Raw genomic sequence first — 27,260 nt, forward strand, 5'->3', positions numbered from 1 at the left:
GATGAACTACAACAGATAAGCCACGATATAAGTCACTTTTGCAATATCAATCCTCAAAATAGCAGATAAAAGGAATCATAGAAATTTCACTTCATTGGGCTTACGGTCTAAAAATAGTTATTATATTTATTACATTTAATGTATGTAAATGTAACATATTACATTATTTAATAACAATATTTAATTGAAAAAAATTGATGAGAGAAATACTTTCTCTATCAAAGAACCTATTTTTTTTCTTTTTAAATAAATGCCCTTCAGCAATATTTTATTTTATTTTATGTAATAATTATTAATATGAAATGCAAAAAAAATGTTATAAAATTAAGTAAAAATTTACATTAATTGCATCTTGATGTAACCGTCTACTAAAATTATTTTAAAGTTCAAATTAGTTGCATCCTGATGTAACAACCGAGTTCCGGTTTTCAATTTATATAATAAATACACTTAATTATTGCATATCGTCTAGTTTTCCTAATGAAGTGTCCGCATATCGTCTAATTTTCCTAATGAAAATTTGATATCGTGTTTTGCTTAATTGACTGCGATATGTTAAAATTTTGGAAATTTTTGAAAACCAAATAAAAGGCGGCCACAATTGTGTTGGTTTTTTAAATCCTTCTAACTTATAAAAAATAATACAAGCATTGTGATTCAACGCTTTTTTACAGGGAATTTCAACAGTTAACTCAATCTCAGTTGCTTTTTTTTACTTGTTAATTTATAAAAAAACATTTTGTTTAAACTTAATTGATAAAATGTCATTTAAAAATCAAAAATTACTAATTTATTTCCATCTGTTCGCCTGTCTTAAAACATTTGTTTGTTTATAGATTATCGGGTGACATCATCAAAATAGACAACGGTGTTTTATCGATAATTTAAATTTTTGATCAGTGAGACGTAAAAGATTTGAATAAAATTCATAAAATATATTGTATTTATAATAAAATGTATTATATTTATAACTAGCTGACCCCGTGAATTTCGTTTCACCTATAATAAGTTTATTTATGATTATAACTTTTATCATCGATTATTAATCTATATTAACACCTTCAGCTCTAATTATTTATGAATAGCTAGTACCATGCTTAGCTCGCCCAACTAGCCTACCCGCTAGACCGCCACTCCGCCCCACTTAGCCTGCCCGCTAAACACAAAATTTACTTCTATTTCTATGACAATTACATTTATGTCCCATTTGCTTGGCTTAGGGGTTGAAATGCAAAATATCTTTTCTTATATTTTACAATTTACAATAATAGATGAAATATTTATTTAAGTTTCCATTTTCGATTTGTAAAGAAACTGCTTGTGAGAAGAATAATTCGAATTTTCTTTTGTAAATATTATAAACCACATTAAGTTAAGAGAACCTTAGTAATAATGAAATTTTAGCAAACATTGATCTGTATTTGCCCATAAAATTATTAACATATACAAACTATCATTTCGTTTTTCACCATTTTAGAGCTGGGCAGGAGGGTGAAAAATACTTTACGACCTATTGTCATACCTATATACTAAATGTACAAAAACATTTCATTAAAATAGGTCAAGCCGTTTCGGAGGAGTTTAAATACAAACACCGTGACACTAGCTTTTTATGTATTAGAAAACTTTTTGATATTTTTGATAGTGACAAATACTCTTTTGCGGCAAATCTATTCAGTTTATGACTAAAATTGTTTGTTTTTACCATTCACGAACTTAAAGTTACATTATTGTTCTGGAATATGAAATTATAATATCAGCTCGAAATCGCTTTGTAATTTTTAGCTTGGGTGGCATCTATATAAAAAATTTATGATCAACAATTAATAATTTCCGTGACCATCATCATGTACATGATTATTGTGTTTGTTAGCTGTAGACGTCTACAGCCAACACATAGCAATTACTGTCGGAAATAAACAAATGAACCAGAATTAATAACCTGCATTCATGTAAAATTATAACTACCTTTAATATATTAAAGTAGTTACCCTTGATGGCTGTGTTTACGAACACAATTATTTCCTTGAATTTCTTTTTAAAAATTACGTTTTACGTAGTAGATAATCTAGACGCTAGCGGATGTTTTGTGCACACTGAAAGATTTGTGCCAAACATAATATTTTATCTGTGAAATAAATTCTATTTTGACATAAATCAGAGTGCTTTTGAAGCTTCAAGTGGTGTAAAAGTGGAGGGTTCAAAATCATCTACGGGAACAAGATAAATGATCTGAATCTAGACTCTAGAGTAAGCTTTTTACAATCCACATAATCTCTACTAGCGCCTACACTAGTAATAAAAATAGTAAAAATGTTTTATTTTATTATTTAAGTTTAAATTGGTCATTAAAATTGTTTTTCTAAGGGTCAAAGTATAAAGCATTAATAGTGACTAACACCATTTTTAAAACAATCTTAAAATTTCCATAAATATTTCAAAAGAATACGTGCGTATAATTAGCATATGCATCTCATTAGAGAAAACCACAAAATTTCTAGTAAGGTCATGGTATTATTGCCTCTACTGGGGAATTTTATACATTGATTATGGAATTTTTACACAAATAGTTGACAAAATAAAACGATTATACATATATAGAACAGTTAGAGATGGCACAAATAAAGGAAAATAAAAGAAACCGCTCTCATTTTACTAAAAAAACCTCATAAATGTATTTCTTTGGTGCCAAATATCATCAGTAACGCATGAGATAGTGGCGCAAATGTTTCTATTTGTTAATTTGCTAATAAATTGCTAATTCAATGAAATGGTTAATGTTAAAGTTGACTAACAAAATTAATAAATAGGCAACTTGAATTACGTATACGTTATACATGTATAAAAGTTTTCAATTATTTGACAAACACTTATCATTTACATCATACAAGTTGCCTAATTACTAATTTTCTAAGTTAACTTTAACATAGATCGTTTAATTGGTTATTAATGTCCTCCTAATTCTATAAAAAGCCGTAGGGTATGTCATTTGATTCCAAAAAACCTATTTTTAAAGCTGTTACGTCAATGAGATTTTATCTATTTCTATTTTCTACACAACAGCGTTTAAATGCACTTCTTTGATTTTTTTATGTACTTTACACTTCTCTACACAACACTTGTTGGATTTACGTCAATTGGATAAAATCCTATTGAACTGAAGGGCTTATCAATTATTATCGGCTTAAATTGTAATCAATATTATAATTTTAGCGAATTGCCGAAGGAAATGGAGCTATTGCTTTTGTTCTGGTGCTGGAATTTTGGAAAAATTTCTTCAAATGTCCAATGATATTTTTTAGGCATTTATGATTGAATTTTTAGAATAATAAGTACCTACTTAAAATTAAAAACAAATATGAAACCGAATTATGAAAAAATATGTTACAAGGCCTGGGTTATTTTACAAATTAGGTATGCTCTTGGAAGCTTAGGGCTATAAGCACTCTTCTTGCATGTATGTCATCGTTGGGACTTCGAATGAAAACACAACAATCTGGTACTTTCAAATATGAAAACAACGTATTTAATTTGTTGAAATTTCGTGAGTATCTATACTATCTCCCAATCAGTTAATCCTGATAAAAATTCCCTCTTGTTTGGTGAAAGGTAATTGAATACAAACAAAACTTATGATATAATCATCAATCAAAAAAATAATATGCATTTATACGTCCTAAATAACAAACAATCAGTCTTGATTAGTGGTGTCTTTTAAAAATGGACCGTCTGCCCATAATGAATCTAAATTTCCATGATTCTATTCATCTGTCATTTTGAGGATTGATAAAGATAAGTTACATTATAATGAAATTTTAAGTTTTAACTATGACTCGAGTGATAAATTATTGGAAATTGTTATTTTCGTTTTTCAACAGTTTGTTTTCTTTGTCTGCTGTATATGTTATAAAGAAAATCATTGACAGTCAAACCGTAGAAAATGGAATGGAATTTTTCGATTTTTATACCTTCTATATATGAAATATCAAGGTATATTGTTTTTTGTCCCAAGTTTGTAACGCTTACAAATATTGATGCTACGAACAAAATCTTGGTAAAGGTGTTCATAAAATCACTTAATTAGTTCATTTCCGGTTATCTGCCAGCGTACTCAGAACGTAATAAGGGAGCTTGAGTTCGTAAATGAGCAACAAAAAAATTTAAAATTTTTGTTTGATTGTATATTTTTCATGTTTAAACTTTTTGAATTTATGAAAAATAATGCAAACACTAAAAATCAACACTGTCTTAACAGGGTATTTCAACAATTAACTCAGTCGAGGTTTTTTTTCACTTGTTTTAATTGATTTGTCTACCCGATCGATAATTTCAAACATTCTGCCCTTTGTTTCTACGTATTATATTGTCAATGCCTTTCAATATATAGATGGCAATCAAAATAACATCGACACTTTGTTATGAATTCAACTTTCGAATCGCAGTTAAAACATTATTTTTCTTTATTACAAAAACTCATCGTTATCAATCGTCCAATAGGTAGACAAAAATAATCATAAAGATTTCGCTTCATTATAAGCTCACGGTTTATTAGTGTCTACTTATATATTGAATAGATAGGTATACACACAAAGGTGCTCAGTTATTTAGACAAAAAAACGCAATTATAATATGAAATTTTTTTGTAGCTGTTTCTTTGTCATTTAATAGTGAAAGTATTTAACTACACATGGTTTTTGTTGTATTACGTTTTATCTAAATAAGATGTTGTTCTTTTTCAAGTACATTGAATGTTTAGAGACAGTGGGTTATTAGTGCTATTACAATACTTAAAACCTCCATGTATACCTTCAAACTTGAACAACTTTAAGTACTCCCTTTTAAACTCCATCAACTTTATGTGAGTGCGATCCTTATCACACACTCAACTTCTCAGAAGATAAGTTTCCTTAACTTCTCAAAACACGGTAATATTAATTACTAGCCCCACTTCGCTGGGTTTAAAAGTCAACACTGATAACGAACACCGCGTTATAGCGTACATCTCTCTTTCTCTCACTTATCCCACTTCCGAAATACTCAAAATTAGGGGATAGCTTTACACAGGTAAAATATATGTACAGTTTTCAATTTTTTTAAACGTAAAATAATTCATTGAGTATATCTGAACAGATTGCCACGAATTGTATCTTGTTTACCATTTTTACAGAGATAATTAATTTATGGTTCAGAATGATGCTCATAGATAGTGCAATGAAGAGGTTTTGTCAAATTGCCCTGGCCATGAAACGTAAATATACGCAGAAAATACCGATTTGGATTTTGGATTACAAGAACCTTCCTATACTGGAAAGTTAAAATTGGAATTGTAACTAGTATATATAAAAACTTTAACGATGCGATTTTACTAACATTGTCTATACTACGATAATGTTAGTAAAATTTCTTATTTATTAAAAAAAAAAAGATAATCATTCATAAGGACTGTCGACGGATGTTAAAACTTAAAACTGTGTAATAACTGTGTTTATTTTTATTAAATTTTTTAATTAATTATAGTATAAATAATTAAAATTTCATAATTTGTAATTGAAATTATTAGCGAATGTATAAAAAACTATTATGAATAATAAAAAAAAGCAACAACACATAGTGTTTTCAAGCGGTCACCCTTCCTAGAGCAAAGTATGCTCAATGTTGCTTAGCTTCAGCGATCTTGGGTGACCGGGCGTTGTATGGAGCAATGACGCATAACGATTAATAATGATGACGCGAGTTACATGATTTTTGATCACCCAACGCGCCTAAAGAAGTTTTCACTTGACCGATATTTTAATTATTATTTCAGCTTGATTTAGCTTTTCCTTATAAAACTATTGTATGGAGGTATTCAATTTAAGTGTGTTATGTAAATATATAACTACCTAATTTGATAAAAAGATATTTGCTTGATGGGAGGGAAATAGAATATGGTTATTTCGTAATATTTAATTTTTATTCCGGTATATAATACAGTTAATTATTTGATACTTTACAAAGTGTATCAGATGAAATATGCAAAGAAATTACATATTTATTTTGTATTTAGCTTTATGTTTAAACTATTTTGTATACACTTGTAATTTTCTGATTGATTCCTTCGAAATAAGATTGTACCTAAGGGTTCATTCAATCGTGTGATAGAGACAGAGCCCATAATGGTTAGAAAATACATAAATCGTTTTGCCTGCCTTGTAAAGAAAATTCAAGATTTAACTTTCGCGGTAGCCGTGGTTTCTAGTTGGATTTTGAAAAGCTTTTTTCGTGACTATTGTAAACTAATATAGACCTTTTTAATTAGCGTTCTGCTAACTGTTTTCAATTTTCAGTTGTTAAATGTTCAAAATTGCAAGAACTAGGCTATAATGAATGGAATTTAATTAAACGACCTCACACTAATCTGGATGATGAAATTTGGATCTTGGTTAAATTTTCTCATATTGTGAGATTTTGTATATTTTTCGGACTGTTTTTTCCCAAATCCGTGCAAGTGTAAAAATCCGCATACTTAAACTCCAAAATCAGAAAAAAAATTTCCGTTCATATTTTATTTGTTTGAAAAGTGCAAATATTCTTGCACAGTGATCATTAACATTCCTACGCCCGTAACTCGGAAAATTCAGACCATGCATCGTTTGCATTGCCAAATTTACTCAAAGTATTTCCGAAGCACCTTGTAGTAGATATCTTTTAACATTGTATTTTAAAATCTTATACATATTCAATCATTTTACCTTTATAATAAATTACATAACTAATTCTCATAGATTCACTAATTTTCTTGATTTAATGAAAGTTTTTTTTGGTACCAAAAAAAAAAATCAAAACTTAACCTAGCAATACAAACATTTTAATAAAGTGTGTGAAATTATTATGAAATAAAAAACCATTCTTTTATAATATATGTAAGATATAGAAAGATTTTTTGTTTAAATTTAAAATTATTTTTAATTGCTCACATATTTTGTTTAAATAAATCAACACAAAAAATAATATTTATTTTAAAATCTATTTTAATGAATTCATATAATATTTTAATATTTAAAAAATGAAAATATTATTTCTATTGATTTTTGTTTATTACTTAATATATTTAGGAGTTATTTGTTTATAAGAAGTGTTAAAATTTACCAAGGTTGAATGTTAATTTAGGAATAAGATATATAAAAAATTAAAGAAAAACTGGATTTATCTGTTGTTCCATCTTGTAAACCGTTAGAGATAGAACAAAAGTTTAAATGTAAAAAATGTTCTTTATAAAAAAATAAACAACTTTTGTTTGAAACATTTTTTTGTAAACATTAATGTTTACTCACGAGGTATGTATTAATATGGGAATATCAGTTATATGTGTGTGGGCTATTTAAGAGTGGATATCTTTCTTTATTTACGTGACGTCAAAAAACAAACTATTGCGTTATCAACACAGTCTATACATGGTATTTCTACAATTAACTCAGTCAATTCTTTGTTTTCACTAGTTGTATATAAGTTGTGTTATAATCTTTTAAATTACCCATATATTTTCATAAAAAACTAATTAATGGTATATTTTTAATGGGGATTCGAACCACAAACTTTAATGAAAATTTATAATTTATGTATTTACAATTGTAATACATAATAATATTATATATTTTTTAATTGTACGTGATTATATACTTTCTCTAAGATTTGTATGTGTGTTATATATACAATATACATTTATGTTTTTTAAAGTATTACGACATAACAAAACATATTAAGGTATATTTACTCAGGATTTAAAGTGTTATACTAGGCATCAAAGAAGCTTCCGGGATAATAATAGTACGAAAATTATATATCACGAATTTATAAAAATGGAAATACCTAATTACTTATGTTATCATAAATTGAATAATATATTTGATGTAGGTACTATCAAAGGAAAACGTTTTTTAATACGAAATAAAAATGCAAAAAATAAAACTGATTAAAAATGCACAAAAAAGTAATAATTTTAAAGTACCGACTCCAATCGATAATTTTCTTGAGAGCAATTACGCTTTGTAGTCGACGCTTACCATATCCTTCGCTAATAATCGATTCATGGGCGTCTGCTTGAATGAGTAATTGCTCACAAGCAAATTATTGATTGGAGTCGGCTCATTTAAAATTTTTTTACATTTATTATGTAAACTTTGCGTCAGTTTTATTTTCTGCAAAAAATGTTGTACTTTTTATTGAGATTAGGTCTACCTTCGTATGTAATATATAAAGTCAGTTACACATGTTGCCTTTAAAACTAAAGAACCGATTTTGGTAATATCCACTCAATGAAAAAACATTTGGTGGAGAAATCGGTGGTCATAGATATGAGAATTTGTTTACAGATGAAAAAGTCACTGGATGAACAATCAATTAATGTCCATTTTTCACCCTTTTCCCTTAGGGACAAAATTATTAAAATAATTTAATTATAAGAGAACAAAATTTTACAGTTAAATAAGAAAAAAAATTTTCTGCATTAGCATAAAATTTTTGATTTTTAAATGCTTTTGAAGTGTAAAAGCTTTTCTACTTCTAATGTGGAAACTTTGTGTTTATTTTAATATAATTAATGCTTGTAATTAATAATACATCTAAAAACAAATAACATGTGCTTTCTATGATTGCAAGATTTGAAATTTTTATTTATTTTTTGGCCGTTTTAAATGTTGGTACTACAATATAACTATTGGTAGGTACTATAATGTTTTGCCTTCAAACAAAAAGAAATCTGATATATATTATAATCGTCCAAGTTTGGGTGGATAGATGGATCGATGGATGGATGTTTGTTACTCTTTCAAGCAAAAACTACTTACCGGATTTGGATGAAATTTGGCACAGAGATATATTATAGTTTGGAATAGCGCACTTTTTATCCCGATAAAATGTTTGGCTCTCGTGGGATATATTTGTTTTAATTTTCCATAGGCAGAGGATCGATATGATTTTTTGCATAGTTCTGGTTTCAAAAGTCAGGTTTCAGATTTGCATGGGTCAGAAAATGACATATGCTAATTTTTATCTCGGAAAAATGCACGATTTTTATGAGATACAGGAACCGTGTTTTTTATAGGGTTTTGTAAAAAGTTCGTGAAATAAACTTTAGAGCATTTTTCGCAAGAAGGCTTGATTAATTTACACAGTAACGACAAAAACTCACCAAATCTCTTTTTATAGCGGGAAACAACGCAAAGCGTAACTAGTAAATGCATATGTCAATATATTCTAATCATCAAATAAGTGTGCAAGAATTTTCCATGAACGAGTTTTTAAAGAGTCTTCAAAATATAACTTGAACTAAAAGTAATTTATATTTGAAATATTTTAATGACGTTGTCTGTATTCTGTAAGACTTTTCAATAGTAATTAGATATTCGAAGTATTATTTACATATTAGAATTAGACACACTTAAACTATGTAATTTGTTAATATTTGCAATTGCCAGTCATTCATATTTCATTCTATGTAATTACTTAAACTAACAAAAGAAAAAATTATTAATTGCAAAAATGTTTCTTTATATTAAATTTCCATTACCGATGAATAAATTGAATTTACATTAATTTATTTAAATCCGAAAAATGATTGAATTTTTATTGTGCAACACTTAAAAATCAAATGTGTTTAATGGATTTTGTTTCTAAGATAAAAGCTTTTAATAGAATATAGAAATATACAACGGGATTGTAGTAACAGTGTACGTATATGTCACAGTCAAAATTCTTAGCTGACCAAAAGTACTTTTAATTAAATAAGCAAAGTACTTTTTACTGCACAGGTTGGTTTGTAGTAGTTTTGCCTAAAAATAATTTTGGGTAGTGCTTTTGATTGTAAATTTGAATCAAGAAATCGAGGGGAACCGTCATGAATAACTCGGTATTTAACAACTCTGGTAAAAATAACGCGGCCATTACAACTCCGATAAAAACTACTAGGCACAACAACAACTCGGTGCCAAAATAACTCGGTACAAAAACAACTTACGTTAACTCTACGACTGCGTTCACTCACTGATCCACTAGTTGACCATGCCTTCAATGGGGTCTGCGGGTTTTTTGACTTTTTGGTTAACTCAGAGAATTTCTTCATTCACCATGGTTGGCCATGCTTTAAATGGGATAGACCTATCTCGGGCATATTTTGTTAAGAAATTCGAAAAATAAATTTCATGCAAATACCCAATTCTTATCTCACAGATAGAAAACTATTTGAAAAGGTCTTCTATCTATTGCTCTCTTACGAGCCAAAATTGATTTTCAAATAATTCCAGATATCAAAGTCAAATTTCAAACCTTTTTTAAACGTCCTCATTGGATCCTAAAAGCTTTTTTGTGAACTCTATGTTGTTCCTCCAAAAAATCTGTTATTTTGAATTATGTTAGAACTAACTAATCAGAATTTATCTTAACTAAAAATGATTGTTTAATAAAAAAAATTTGCAATGTTTTATATTTGAAAGAAAGTTGAAAGTAATGAGTAATTGTAAAAAAAGGAGATTACATAATTCAAAATAATTGTTCATTTATTAAACTAAGTACCTATCTAAACAAACTAAAGGCCAACAGGGTCACTCATACATATCAACTGTTACAATAATAAAATAAACTAGTACATACCTACTTTTTTTATAAATGGGAAATTAATAAATTATATTTATTTCCTATTTTGGACTATTATTTAATCTTATATATCGTGAGCTCATAAGAAAGAGAAATTTTTATGATTAATTTTGTACCATTTTTACCAGAAGGAGGCAAGTTTATTAACTAAGAAACCTGATATTATAACCATTGCTGCTGTGTCGAATTTATGGAAATTGTTTTTCTTAAATTTTCGTCTGTCGGTTATACATATATGTTAAAAGAAAGTTGATGATTACATATGGAGTGCAAACTATTTTTTGTCAAATTCGACAGTTTCAAATTTATCTTTTACTATTATATGCCAGACAAAGTAACAGTCGTAGAAAAACACAAAAATCGAAAACTTTGATTTACGTTAATTTGAGCCACGGATAAAAAAAACCTCAGTTATCTTTATAAGAAAATGTATCTGTATCAATCCTCCAGTAGACAGGCAAACATAATTATGTAAATTTTGCGTCATTATGAGTCCACGGACTATTATTTCATGTCACATGTAATCTAGCAATCTATTTAAGAAAAATATAAAATAGAAATGGTATATAGGTTATTATAATTAAATAATTTAATTTTTTTATTTATCATAAATATTTAATAATAATCACTTAAAATTTATGTAACTATTAATTAAATCGTGAAAAGAGAGAGGTGTAAAAGTTCCCATAAAAGACAAAATAATAAAACAGTCTAAAAATATATTTACATAAGCTTTTTATGAATATACAGAAAGTTATTAAAAAATTTAAGGTGGGATTGAAGTAAAATACATTCTGAAATGTCTCGAATGGTATTCAAAATGATGCACAAAAAATTTCATAAGAGTTCAAACTCAATGATACTTGATTTGCAAGAATGAAGTTGCTTTTTGTCTGCATTTTAAAGACTCAAAAATTGAAGCTTTGACTGTGACCATAATTTCACTTTAATGAAAATGAAATTCTTTGATTATTTTGATTTTAATGATTATTTTATTTGTTACAGGTGATTCAAAATGAGTTCAACTCCAGATATAATGTCCTATGCGTATATTGATACCAAAGAAGAATTAAAAGAGAGACAAAAATTAGATGATGAATTATGGGAACGAGCTAAGACAGTAGCTAAGAAAGAATTACGTGAAGATGAAGAAACTAAAGAACACGCTTTAAGACATTTACGTGAATGGATCAACAAAAATACTGACATCGAAAATTGTCGAACAGGTAATGTTGAAACTAGTGAGATTTGTAAAACATTAAATAGGAAATTTTTGTGTCAAATCATGGGTTTACCAAGGTTTTGACCTTAAGGTGGAGAGAAAAATGGGTTAAACTTATTTAATTGTATTGTAATGTTGTATTGTAACTCAAATTAGTTATAATTCTTCAAAGAGACGAAAACAGGTAAACATATGGACGTTTCAAATTTTTATGCTCCGATAGACGTTGTTTTCCATCATAGAAAGGTTTAAATATTAAGTTTAAAGTTTTTGTTATTCAAGTGCCACTTAGTAAAATAGCATATATTTTCGTTTTTTTTTTTTATGATTATTTTTAATTTTTTGTTTTGTGGTTTTCAGATGATGGATTCTTATTAAGATTTTTACGTACCAAAAAATTCAGTTTACCAATGGCCGAACAAATGATCTTAAAATATATAAATTTACGTCAAAAAATGTCAAATTATTGTTGCAACTTAGATTATTTATCACCTTCAATTAATGAACTTATCAACGATGGGTAAGTAATTTTAAGTTTTGGTCAAGTGTAGACTAAATCGTAAAAATGTTCTATGGTTTGAATGAAGTATACTTTTCTCGCTTCTATTGTGAGTTTTTTGAGCTTCCTTTCTATTTGTTGACGAAATAATTAATTCTTTTCGAAGTGGATAATCGAAAATCCCATCTTTGAGCCTTTTTCACTATTTTTTATGATTTCATCCAGATTAGTGCTATTTTAAAAATAAAGTCAAATTCTGAATATCATCGGTGCATAATGTTTAAAAAATATTATAGTTCCTTCGCTTCTGTTGTTTGTTTTTTGGGCTGCTTTTCCATTTATTGACACTTTATCGATATTTTTCGCAAGAGATCATATAATTTCTCTTGACACTATGGCACTCTCTATCAAATTTTGAATAAAATAACGTTTGAAGAATACGATATGGTCTACTCTTTTTAAAGTTAATTCATAAATAATTCGATAACAAAAATTTTCTAATATTTATTTATTTTTAGATTTGTTTTTGCATCACCGAATCGTGATGCTAAAGGGCGTCGCGTGGTTTTCACGATAATGAGTATGTTGTTAATTTAATATTCATGTAAATTTATCTTTTATTACTTACATTATAATTACAAGTTAATTATTAATTATAATGCAATTGTTTTCCAAATATTCGATTACGTTAATTTCCTTAAAAAAATGATTAATATAATAATTTAAAATTAAAATAAAAAAAAAAAATTAAAATTACCCTATAAAAATTAAAATTGCAGCGTTGTAATTAGAAAACTGAATTAAAAATTACACTGCATATGCATCAAATTAAAAACATTAATGATAATCGAAGAGATGATGATGTAAATAAATATCGTATGCATGATTAAAAAGTAAACAACAAAAACATAAAGTAATGAATTAAAAATACTTTTCTTTTCACTGAAGTTAGTTGGGCTGAGTAAAGGAATTCGAGTTAAAAAGTCGATTACTCAACGGGGAATTCAAGGTCCTCATAAAATTCTCCCTTTTGAATTTGTTTGAAACATTTTGACATTATTTATGTCTAATAGATTATTTATTTATAGATAAATTTTTGTCTTTTAGAAAATTTCAATCCGTACAAATATACAAGTGTTGACATGGCCAAAATCCATGCAATTACATATGAAACCTTATTGGATGATGAAAAAACACAAATCTTTGGATTTACTCATATTGGAGATGGTGATGGCGCAAGTGCAGCTCATGTAACATTATGGAATTTTACAGATTTTGCAACATTATTTAAATGGGGCGAGGTATGACAAAAATTTTGTTTCCCAAACTTTTAGCCCACAACAAAATTAAACATTTTTGCAAGAAATAAAATACTCTTTTTATTTCTTACTAAATTTCAAAGATGGAGTGGGTGGGGCGAAGGAATAAACCTAAAATTTTCTAGGTGTCAATTTTTAACTTCCCCGCCGACACCTTAATCAAGTGTTTGCACTCAAAACAATAATCACATCAAGTCAAGAGTTATTAAGGGTGGAACAGAAAGAAACAATGTGTAATTTAATGATCTCGAATTTAACTTCATTTTTGTCTCAAGAAAAATAAATATTTCAAAAAATTTCCTAATTTATTTTTAATTTTACAAAATTAAATTTGTTCCAGCAATCTTATCCAATGAGGCATAAAGAAGTTCATATTGTTCATTTATTGCCCGCTTTCAAATTCGTTGTGGATTTCGCTCGGACTCGCGTTAGTTCAAAAATGAAAGATCGTTTGAGTGTAAGTATTATAGAAGATAGCTCATTTTTATGGCACCAAAAAGGTGTTATGGCACCAGAAACATAAAAATTGTGTTCATTTTACAAATGAAAAACGGGTTTTGGGGACAAAAGAAAAAACCTTTTTCTTGCAAAAATATGAGTTGCATATAAAAAAGTTAATTATAATAAGTGAAAACAAACAATTGTTCAAATACCCTGTACAGAAAGTGTCAAATGCCAGGGCTTGCATTATGTTTTTATAAATTAGAAGAGTTTAAAAAACCGACACAATTATGGCAGCTTTTCGGCTGCCATTTATTTGGTTTTCGAAAATTTCATAAATTTTCGAAAGTATTTTCTAGAATCTGTTTTTGTTTTTTGAGGATGTATCACAAAGCTACTTGTTGAAGCTACCTGAAAATTTTCAACTCTCTATTTTTAATAGTTTTGGAGAAAATAGAAACCAAAGTTTTGCCCTAATTTGCGCCCTCTTGGGTAAACAGTGATATTTATGAAAAAAAGTTTCAAAAAAAAAATTGTTTATTTCTTTATAAGGAACATTTTTCTACCTTTAAACTTTTGTTCTATCTGTATCTCTATTTTGTTCTATCAGCTTTATATTTCTTTTCATTTTCGAGTTGTTGTGTTGACAGACGTTCAGACAGACAGGCGGACAACCGGAATTTGGCTCGTAGCATCAATATTTTTTTGCGAAGGGGCCAAACTTTACTTAATATATGTTTCATAAATAGAGGGTACAAGACAAATTTGGGACTAAACTTATTATACCTTGGTATATATTTAATTTATACGTGGTATAACGATTATCGTTTTATTTTCTGTTTTAGAAATAAATATCATGTTTTTTTTTCTTCTAGTTACATAACGATTGGGCATCATTAGCAAAAAAAGTGGATCCAAATGTATTACCAAAAGAATATGGTGGGAAAATACCAATGGCAACAATGATTGAAATGTTTAAAATGGAATTAGATTCAAAAAGAGAACGTTTATTAGCATTAGATAAAATGAAATTATTAAGTGATCGTGGTATTATTTGTAGAAGAAATAAAAGTTATCATAGTACACCTAATGCAGAGCAATTCGGTATATCAAGTTTACCTGGAAGTTTTCGTCGACTTCAAGTTGATTAGTGTCTAGCTTATAATTAAACAAATTTTTTTTATTTTAATTGTTTTTTAGTTTAATTTTTCTTTTTTGTTTACATTTTTACGTTGATAAATATGTACACTGATTGGCAAAGAATAAACAAATGAAGTCGCATTTAAGATGAAGACACTTTCGTATTTTCGTTATTTATGGGAATGTCAATTTGAATTTGATTAAGTATCTTTTAAAAAGTAACCCATCACCCTGTATGACTGCGCTAAATTCCAAATCGATATTCTTATAAATAACCAAATTATGAGGATGTCTTCATCTTAAATGCGGCACATTTTTTTTACATTAAGTACTATTGGAGAATCTAAATTGTTTTAATTATGATCGAATCTATAAAGTCGTTTTCAACTGTAACTAAGATCGTTACTTGAATCTCGCTCCAACAATGCTGTTAAATTTCCCAAAACTTACATAATCAGTCCACGACCATTTTTTGTAAACAATTTTTTTCTTAAAATTTTGCATAATTGGGAATCTTTAGAAATTAAAGAATTAAAAATGAAAGCAAACTAGCAGCTAATTTCCAAAACATATTATAATAATTTTGTTACTACTGAAATCTACTGGCGTGGAAGAAAATGGGATTATACAGGACGTGACTGTCTTTTTAATCAAAACAATATCCATTTTGTAAGGAAAGTTAGTTTTTCCTTAGTTTGATTTATTAATTTTGAAATTATAAAGAAAAATACTAGCGGAGAGACTACGATTCGACTAAAAACTTTCAATTAAGTTTAAAGCTGTAGAAATTATATTCCATTTTTTCTGCCTCTCAGTGTATATTGAAAATAGATCGAAATTATTATTGTTTGTTAAATTTTTTTCTTACCTTTTATAATTATTTTAATTAATTTTAAAATAAAGAAATTTTAGGTTTTAAAAATTCAGGGACAATTAAATATGTAAAATTATTTTTCTCTGAATCACTACAAAAAACACTTGGTATCTTTGAGTCACAACGGTTAGGTAGGTCAATTTTTCATCGCAAATGTACATAATATTACCCCTGCGCACTTATTTCTTTTATAGAAATGCGGGTTTCTTAAAAATAATCGAAACAGTTCCTAATTATGGGAAGTTATTTATAAGTCAAAATATGAGGTGTATCAAAAAAAAAGTATCTTGATTATTCATTTTTGGATTTCTCGTATCAAAATCAATTCGTGTCATAAATATTATTATTTATTACTGTTCGAATGTACAGAATATTCAGGAAACCTTTTTATACACCTGTTAAAAAAAATTTTAATTGTAAAATTGTGATCTTTTTTTATTTCATATTAAAATTGTTTTACAGTAAGGTTATTCGATTTTTGGTTTTATAAAATGATAATTTTAATAAAAGAAAACTTAAAAAAATATATAAAATAAAATTAAAAAAAAAAAAATAAATTTTCAATTTGTTATAAGAAGTTATTCATATTCAAAAAAAATTAATTTTTCATATATAAATAAAAATTCATTATAAATAACTAATTGTTTTTTTTCTTACCTTATTATTCTATCTAATCTATGCAATTTTTCCTTGAAATTTTGGGTTAAAGTTTCCATAAATTCAATAGAATTCAGCATTAACACATACTTAGGCAAATAAATCTATCATAAGTCTATGGCCAGGAGAGGGAAAGCTGCTCCCTCTCGGTATGCCCACGTGCCCAACGGATTACACATACTCAATTATTGTCTTGTAAACTTGAAGCACAAAACTGAAGCCGAAGTATAATCTTAAGTGAAACAATCTAAATGAAATTTGTATCAAAAAATTTGCCTAACATTTATAAAGGCATGTGTATTGTAATCAAAAGCATATCTATTCATTATTTTTTGTACACTCAATATATATTTTATTCACAAGCAATGAGACATTTTAAAATTAGCATATTACTACATTTCCTTATAAAAATAATCGAATTTCATAATGAGACCTTAGTTAGAAATTTATTATACAACAGTTCAATTTAATATTTAAGTCAACCACCGCCGTGGTCAATTTGATAAACAATACGTAGAGACTGCTTAATTATGTTAAAAAATACCTTTGTTTATGTGATCTATAGTGCAATCATTTTTGAGTTAGCAATTAGTGCAACTTTGAAGAATGGCATTTTTAGTGGTACTGCTGTTTTGGATACAAGTGAAAGTTTAACAGAATTAACAAATTTGGAATACAATGAAAAAGAAACAAGCACATTTGATTCAATAATCAAAAAAGAAATTCTTGCAAATTTAATGGGAATCAAAGGTGGAACGCATACCAAACCTAGAATTGATGACGGTTTAGGTATTAAGAAAATAATTCCAACCATTCATCACCATCCAAAACCAGATGACTCAGGAATTAAGAAAGTAACTCCTACTATTGAACATGATAACAAGCCTAGAGTTGATGACGATTTAGGAATTAAGACAAGAATTCCAACCATTCCACACGATCCAAAACCAGATGACTCAGGAATTAAGAGAGTAACTCCTACTGAGGAACATGATAGTGATCCAAGAATCGATGACGATTTAGGAATTAAGACAAGAATTCCAACCATTCCACATGATCCAAAACCAGAAGACTCAGGAGTTAAGAAAGTAACTCCTACTGACGAACATGATTGTGAGCCTAGCATTGATGATGATTTAGGAATTAAGAAAATAATTCCAAACATTCCACACGATCCAAAACCAGATGACTCAGGAATTAAGAGAGTAACTCCTACTGAGGAACATGATAGTGATCCAAGAATCGATGACGATTTAGGAATTAAGACAAGAATTCCAACCATTCCACATGATCCAAAACCAGAAGACTCAGGAGTTAAGAAAGTAACTCCTACTGACGAACATGATTGTGAGCCTAGCATTGATGATGATTTAGGAATTAAGAAAATAATTCCAACTATTCCACACGATACAAAACCAGATGACTCAGGAATTAAGAGAATAACTCCTACTACTGAACATGATAGTGATACTAGAATTGATGACGATTTAGGAATTAAGAAAATAATTCCAACCATTCCACACGATTCAAAACCAGATGACTCAGGAATTAAGAAAGTAACTCCTACTGTTGAACATGATAATGATCCAAGAATCGATGACGATTTAGGAATTAAAACAATAATTCCTACCATTCAACATGATCCAAAACCAGATGACTCAGGAATTAAGAAAGTAACTCCTACTAAGGAACATGATTGTGAGCCTAGTGTTGATGATGATTTAGGAATACAGAAAGTAATTCCAACCATTCAACACGATCCAAAACCAGATGACTCAGGAATTAAGAAAGTACCTCCTTCTATTGAACACGATAGCGAGCCTAGAATTGATGATGATTCAGGCAATAAGCACGTTACTCCCCCTTGTGAACAGGATAGCACTCCTAGAATGGATGATAATTCAGGAAATATGCACGTGCCACCTATTATTGAACATGATGATAAACCTAGAACTGATGATGAAGCAGGAATCAAGACAGTAACGCCTGCTATACATGAAACATTTTTTGGCCATGATCATAATATTTGGTTTGATCATTTAAAATTATTTTCAATTGTTTTTGCACGATCGCCATATAATAGAAATACCTTTTGTGGACAAGATTTAGAAAATTTTTTTAATGAATTGGCTGCATTTAAATTATGGGCTGTTCAAAGTAAAAGCTGCTTTACAATAGGTCATGATGGACTTTACAATATTCTTAAAAATAATTCAAACAGATCCTAATTATGGGAAGTTAATTATAAGTCAAAATATGAGGGAATTAAAAAAGGTATCTTGATTATTCATTTTGGAATTTTTCGTATCAAAATCAATTCGTGTCATAAATATATAACTATTTCTGTTATTTTCAAAATATTCCACAGATATTCGAATTTGATTTTGGATTAAATTTTTTGTGTTTACTACTTTACGACAAGGAAGTACAATTCGAGGTTTCATTATTAAATTATGTTCCAATGGTCAGAATTTCAACTTGAATATTCAGAAAGATTTTTGAAACACCTCTTAAGAAAGAGAGTTTTAATTGTAATGTATTGTCATCTTTTTTTTTATTTCATATTAAAATTGTTTCAAACCACAGGTTATTCGATTGGTTTTATAAAATGAAATTTTTAATCAATTCTTTAAAAAAATTATGTATTCATATCAAAAGAAATTAATTTTTCATAAATAAAAATTCATTATAAATTACTGTTTGTTTTTTCAATTTTTTTTTTACCTTTTTGGTCTTTTCGACGCAATATATTTTTCCTCGACCTGTTCTCAACTTTGAACAATTATCACCATTACTTTGAAAGTCATAGCTTGGGTAGATATATTTAATTAATTCTGTCAAGCGTTAATTTGTGAAATTCCATGGACTGTTTTTAACCCCGTAATCAAATAAAGGGATATTATAAGAGACCGCTATGTCTGTGTGTGTGTGTGTGTGTGTGTGTGTGTGTGTGTGTGTGTGTGTGTGTATGTGTGTGTGTGTGTGTGTCGCTGTGTGTCTGTCTGTCTGTGGCATTGTTGTGCCTGAACGGATGAACCGATTTTGATATTTTTTGTTTCGTTTGAAAGGTAATTTAATCGAGAGTGTTCTTAGCTTTGTTTCAAATGCCTGTGTGCTATACCCCGAACAACTAAAAATAGGTCATTATCCTCAAAATTGGTTTGGAAAAACCTCTAAGGAAAAAGGTTATTTAATGGAGACTATTCTTATATATAGAGTATATTTCAAGTGCGAATTTAGGGTCCCAATTTTTAACACCATAATTCACTTCAAGAAACTCTGTAATTTACTAAATACATTTGGAAACCAAATCCAAATTTTAACTCGTTGACCAAGATTTTACGGAAATTATCCTGTAAAATTTAAAAGTTAGTTTGGTTCAAACAGTTCAGAAAAAGTTTTCCAAAAGTTTTTTTTGGGGGGGGGGGGGGGGTAAAAGGTGAGCCAAATTGGATAAAAAATTTCGTTGATACAAAAATCGATCCGGTAAATGTGTCAGAAACAAATCGATGTATGCAGATTGTGATCCGAAAATAATCTTCAACTTAATGGGTCTGTACATTCGAGCGTTGAGTTTGTTTTGACGTGAGTCATGTTATATTAATCGCAGAGTTTTTTTACACAAAAAGCGACGAATATCGATGGTCTCAAGATAAAAAGTGAACAGTCTCAAGATAAAACTCAATAAAAGACAAATGTCAAAAGCGCTTGAACAGCTAACTATTCAGTGGACATGCTTTTCATAAATTGCTGCAATTATAAGAACTATACTTATATATATTTTGTTAGTATAAATTTATGTGGAGAGATTCTCAATAGGGGCATTGTATATTACCCATTCTTTAATAATCTGTTAACCCCCAGTAAGACAGTTCTTAAAAATTAGCAAATTTTGAACTTGTTACTCAGGCCTTCCCCCTTAAATACATTAAATACCTACAAAATTTACTTACACAATTGAAGACGTTAGAATTAAGAGTCATTTAGATCAATTTTATATCCTTGAGAAAGACGGAATGTATTTATTTATTGTTGATTAATTAATTATGAATAGATTTGTTTTATAATAACAATGTAATACATAAAATTAATACTGGGTGAGAAAAACTTTATTACCAACAAAGTAGTTTAATCGACGGAAATTGCCATAGTGGATGTTCAGTTCATTGGATATTTCTGTACTACTGAATAAAAAAAAAGCCATCAAATATATACTAGCATCTGTGCTTGGTGGTTTGTATTCGAGCCACTGCCGCGAGCGTTTCCGCTTTTGACCAAAAGCAGGAAAAAAGCAGTTTGGCCAGCCTTAGAGGGTCAAATCAGACAATTTTTGGATGAAAGTTTCATAAATTAAATAGTATGTGGCGTAAACACATTCTTAGCTAAGTAAATCTATCATAAGTCCAAGTCCAGGAGAGGAAAAACTGCTCTCCTTCGACCTGCCAATGGCCTTAGTCTAAACGCATTACACATAGTCAAATATTGTCTTGCACGGGACACATAATTTTTTCGCAAGACCGAAGTGTTCAAGAGAATGCTCGCTGCATCGCCTTCTTTTTTTAACCGCCTTCAAACAAAAAAGGAGGGCTCCCGTGTGGTCCCATTTCATTTTGGTCCAGTTCTGACAACATCATCCATGAGAAAACCATTAAAGTCTCGAATTTGCATTAAGTATGCACGACAAGAGGACAAATAACTCAATACCACGCCAACCGATTTCGATTATTCTTTTTTTAGTGACAAATTAGTTAGTATAATTTATATTCAATAGAAATCATAAAATAAAATAAACTTTTAACAAAAAGAAAACCGACTTCAGAAGAAAAACTTTTCCAAAATAAATGATTATGCACTCTCTAAAAAGTAAAAAAATAACGATAATATAATGTAGTTAAAATTATTGTAATTTTTTGAGTCGGTGTCAGCCAAGCTAATGTAGCAAACTGTTCTATCCGAGTTGTTTCCTTGGCTGACACCGACTCCAAAAATAACAATAATTTTAACTACATTATATTATCGTTATATTTTTGCTTTTTAGTGCATATTATAACTATACATTCTTTTTTATACACTCAATATATTTTTAATAAGAAACAATGAGACATTTTAAAATTAGCATTATTGCATTTCCTTATAAAAATCATAGAATTTCATAAGGAGACCTTAGTTAGAAATTTATTATACAACAGTTCAATTTAACATTTAAGTCAATCACCGCAGCGGTCAATGAGATAAACAATACGGAGAGACTGCTTAATTATGTTAAAAAATATCTTTGTTTATGTGATCTATAGTGCAATAATTTTTGAACTAGCAATTAGTGCAACTTTGAAAAATGACAATTTAAGCGGTGCTGCTGTTTTGGATACAATTGAAAATTTAACAGAAATAACAAATTTGGATTACAATGAAAACGAAACAAGCACATTTGAATCAATAATCAAAGAAGAAATTCTTTCAAATTTAAAGGATATAAAAGATGGGACGGGTGTCAAACAACCCAGTATCGATGAAATACAGAAAGTAACTCCAACTAATCAACACGATCCAAAACCAGATGATTCAGGAATTAAGAAAGTACCTCCTTCTATTGAACATGATAGTGATCCTAGAATTGATGATGATTCAGGAATTAAGAAAGTTACTCCTATTATTGAACATGAGAGCGATCCTAGAATTGATAATGATTCAGGGATTATGCACATACCACCGACTATTGAACATGATGAGAAACCTAGAATTGATGATGATCCAGGAATCAAGACAGTAACACCTTCTATCGATTACGATGTAACGCGTTCGTTGAATCGAACAACGGTTATGAATGTTGATGTTCCAGAAGTAATTGATAAACCAATACATGAAACATTTTCTGGCAAGGATCAAAATATTTGGTTTGATCATATAAAATTATTTTCAATTGTTTTTGCACGATCGCAATTACATAAAAATACATTTTGTGGTCAAGATTCAGAGAAATTTTTAAACGATTTGGCTGCATTTAAATTATGGGCTGTTCAAAGTAAGTGCTGCTTTTCAATATTTATTCTGAAATCCTGATAAAACATACTTTGATTACTCTCAGGACTTCATACATTATTACAAAGGAAACAAAAGTGTTCCTGTTCTTGACATTTCGCAAATCGAACTAGAACTTTTTCAATTAGCGATTAAAATAAAAAATCTGTCCATTACGATTTACGCCAGGTCACGATCATGAAGACGCGTGCTACCCTTGTATTGCTTTTAAAAATATGTTGTTATCTTTTGGGTTTCAAATTTTGCGATTAGTCAACCGCTGATAATTATTTGAACTTTTATTTCAGTGTATGACGCATCAACAAAAATTCCTGCTGGAGTATGGGATGGTGCAATATTTGATTTTGGAAATTTTCATAAATGTTTAAGAATTAATGCATACGAAAATGAAGAAGCTATCAATGGGAAATATTGTTTAATTGAGATGGAATCAAAATTAAAAAATTCATCATGGTTAAAACAGGATCCGTTCACAATTAATTATGATCCATTAGAATCAGCTTGGGAAAAAATTCATGTAAATAAGTTTATTTTAATTAACTTATTAATCAGTGATTGATTAGAATTGGAAAAATTTATTTAAAATTCTAATTTTGCGTAATATATGCAGAAAACAATAATTCATTCTTTGTAAAGAATGTTGCTTGATCAAGTTTTTTTTTTGCATTATTTTAAATAAATTTATTTTTAAGTTTCCAGAAAAATTATATTACACTAAGTAAAATTTGGGCGCATTAATTTTTTGGATAATCAAAATTTAAGTTGAAAAAACAAATTTTAATTTGTTTAATTTTCGGACTAAATCTATCTGATAGTTCGTTCATAGCTTTTAGTTTAACTAATTGGCAAAAATAATCATTAGATTGATATTATTCTCTTAAAAATATAACATAGGTGCCCAAAAAGAGTTAATAGTAAGTTTCGACATTCTTTTAATCTTTCTTTGCCCAGAAATTTTAGAAATTTGAATCTGTAGTAGAATCGAATTAAAAAAAAAAAATTCCAAGACACAGAACGCTTCTGGTTCGTTAAGAAATTTCTAAGAAATTAAGACTCGATGTCGAAAAGAAACTCAATATTTTTTGAAGTGAAAACTTCTTTAGCCGCGTTGAGCGGTTGTATTATAATAGTTTTTAGTAGGGGTAAAAACGTGATATACGTACATACCATGTTGAAACAATGGGCGCAGTCAATACCTGGATGGGAGGCCGCTTGAGCATACAGTGCTGTTGCCTTTTTATTTTTTATAATAGTTTTTTATATTCATTGTATATCGTATACATATAAATTTATTTTCCGTATGTTTACGGCTGCAAACCTCGAAAGGTAGGGATGGATTGATTTTAAATTCATCATCAAACTCGGCAACTTTTGTTGAAGTTATTTTCTGATTGGTTAACTACAAAACGAGATATTAGCGATAATAGAATAAAATGGTCCATACCCTGTTTATTTATCATCCTAAGTATAGAATTGTTTTTGAAAATATAAAAGATAATTTTTCGTATTCTTGTTTAAGTATCAAGGCGACAAACGAAAAGTTCGTAGAGACACGTTCACTTTGGCATTATGTTTGCCTTCATCCTGTACTGAGGAGGATATTGTAAATGGTATATCCACAGATACCTTACCGCAACCCGACCAGGATAACTTAGACATATCTGTGAGAATATCTCGATATGGTTGTACAGTCAAAGAAGAAAAATTACCGACTACCGGTGATTATATATTTTGGTAAGTTTTAGAAATCATAACATTGTTTGAAGATTCATCAAATTGAATTATTTTCAGGGCCATAACATTAGGTATGCTAATATTAATTATAATATCTACAATTTGGCTGCATAACGAAGAAAAAAAATTAGAATGTGAATTAAAAATTACAACATTTTGGCACAAAGTTGCAAAATCATTTTCAATTATTGAGAATTTTAATGCTTTAACAAAATACAAACATACCAAGCCATGTTTCAACATTTTACATGGTGTGAAATTTCTGTGTATGGGTTTGATAATTCATGGCCATCGTTTGTTGCACTATTTTGGAAAACCGTTACAGAACAATGAAGTTGTGGAAGATGTAAGTTTTATTGATGCCATATGGCGAATGCCAAGCTGGGTAGAAAATGAATTTATGTAAAGTGAGTTGCAGAATTTTTCCTGGTTTAAAAGAATGCACTTGGTCGAGAGTAGGAGAAGAATGTACCAAAATTTTTAGTTCCTAGACAAATTTCTGCTACTTCAAAAGAAATTTAAATTTTCTACCAGCTTATGATAATGACCAAAATATTACTTACCTTTTTTCTTTCAGACATATATTTATAAAGGCTACATGGTTATTCATAACGGCTTAATTGTGTTGGACGCCTTCTTTTTAATGACTGGATTCATAATGTCTTATAGTTATTTGGAATCGTTTGAAAAACGTAAAACAAAATTTTTACAGCTACCGTACTCGATCCTATTACGATTTTTGCGATTGATACCGGCTTATATGTATGTAGTATTTTTTATTGCCACAGTATGGGCAAGATTAGGTAGTGGACCACTTTGGAACACAGTGGCATTAATTGAAACTGAAAAATGCTCCCAAACTTGGTGGACAAGTTTATTATTGATAAATAATTATGTTGAACCAGAAAATATGGTAAGAATTTTGGATCGTTTGGGTACTTTGTAAATTGAATATGTAAGATATTATTTTAGCCTAAAGTTTGTTCATCTATTTTAGTGTATGATGACGACATGGTATTTGTCCTGTGACTTCCATATGTTTATTATTGGGACCGTAATTATGTTTATTATATCAAAAACTAGAAAAATTGGATATACAATTTTAGGGCTTTGTACGATTATATCGTTGGTGATACCATTTGTTATTGTTTACAAAGATGGAACTAATCCTTTACTAACTATCTTCCCTGGGTAAGTTATTGATTGCATTGGTTAAATTTGAGATTCTTGATATTAAATGTATAAACAAGAATTCGCCACATTAAAGATTTGGAAGTCAATTTGGTTTTCTTTAATTAACAAATTAAATTTTTTTCAGCTTAACCGATGTTAGAGAAAATGAAGTATTCATTAATTACTACATAAAAACACATATGCGAATGTTTCCATATTTATTTGGTTTAATAGCTGGTATAATTTATTACAAAATCCGTGATACCAAATTTCAAATGCCTGCGGTAAGTATTTCTTCGGATGAAATCTTTTTGGATAAAAAACCTATGAATAAAATTTATTGTTCCAGATATTGTCGGTGATTTTCTTTGCATTAATTGAGACTGTAATTACATATGTTTGTGAAATAAGTGGTCATGATTTTTTCCATCCCGGCATTCCGCTAGATCCATTGAAATCAGCAATCTATTATGTTGTTCAACATGCGGTGTTCTCAAGTTTTGTTGTTCTTCTGGTTTTTAATGTCAGCCACACTAAAGCTAGTAAGTATTTGTTTACGTGAATTTTACGATAAATGACGAGGCTGGTTTAAAGTAGCATTTTCAATCTTGTGTCAATCTTTATTTTGAAGTCTTTGTAGTAAGTACGTATGAGTACTTAATGCCGGAAGTGCGTTTGAATTTGATTATTAATTCAAGGTAAACAAGATTAGTGTCCCAAGGCTATATAGCAATACTGTTGGCCAATAAAACTTTTGTCGTTTGATCTTTGATGTCTTGATGGGAATAATTGAAATAATATCTACTATTCTTTTCAGGTTTTTTCCCAGCAGTTTTGGGGAATAAATTTTTTGCTATTTTAAGCAAACTTACATTTGGAGCATATTTATTACATTACTTAATACAAACATATGATAATGCTATAGAAATTACGCCAATTTCTTTTATTTTTACAAGTTGGGTAAGTTAATTTTTAATTGGTATATTTAATTTTTTTTAATTTGTAAATTATTAATTTTTTTTAATTTGTAAATTATTAATTTTTTAGTTTACAAACTTGATAACCGATTTGGTTTTATCATATGCTTTGGCGTTTGTATTGTTTTTGTTGGTGGAATCACCAATTAAACGCTTAACTAACTTGATTTTGTAAGGGAAGTATTCTTAATTTAAAAAAAGATGTAATATTATGTTGATATTGTGATAAGTAATTTAAGCTTTTTAAAAATATTTACTTTAAGTTTTATACCATTGCTTTTTGCTAGAACAAGTTTTCAAAGCTTTGGATTTTTTTTTCAAATTTTCAGAATACTGAAATGTTTTTTAAGTTTTTCAAGTACATTGCGATGTTTTTTATAATTAAGAAATTGTTGATGATTAACGCAGATTATTAAAGAAATTGTAAGGCTAAGATCCTAGAAATGCCGTTACCGAAATGAAAAATTAGGGATCTTTCAATTTTGGCCATAAAAAACTTTTTCATGGAGAAGAATCATTTAAAAAAAACCTTTTTGGCATTTTATCATTATATAAT

General features: G+C 28.7%; 1 protein-coding gene across 1 annotated transcript in view; it reads left to right on the forward strand.

Moving 5' to 3' along the window:
* The window catches only part of LOC123294722 (retinaldehyde-binding protein 1-like), a 28,786-nt gene extending 13,006 nt beyond the window's left edge, over positions 1 to 15,780 (forward strand). Inside the window, exons 2-7 of the mRNA XM_044875844.1 lie at positions 11,635 to 11,855; positions 12,212 to 12,371; positions 12,869 to 12,930; positions 13,458 to 13,651; positions 14,010 to 14,126; positions 14,986 to 15,780. Coding sequence (XP_044731779.1) covers positions 11,645 to 11,855; positions 12,212 to 12,371; positions 12,869 to 12,930; positions 13,458 to 13,651; positions 14,010 to 14,126; positions 14,986 to 15,261 — 1,020 coding nt within the window. The 5' untranslated portion in view covers positions 11,635 to 11,644 and the 3' untranslated portion in view covers positions 15,262 to 15,780. The remainder of the gene's footprint in view (positions 1 to 11,634; positions 11,856 to 12,211; positions 12,372 to 12,868; positions 12,931 to 13,457; positions 13,652 to 14,009; positions 14,127 to 14,985) is intronic.
* The last annotated feature ends 11,480 nt before the right edge of the window (positions 15,781 to 27,260 follow it).

This window comes from Chrysoperla carnea, chromosome 3 (assembly GCF_905475395.1).
Source record: "Chrysoperla carnea chromosome 3, inChrCarn1.1, whole genome shotgun sequence".
In the NCBI taxonomy this organism is placed as follows: Eukaryota; Metazoa; Arthropoda; class Insecta; order Neuroptera; family Chrysopidae; genus Chrysoperla; species Chrysoperla carnea.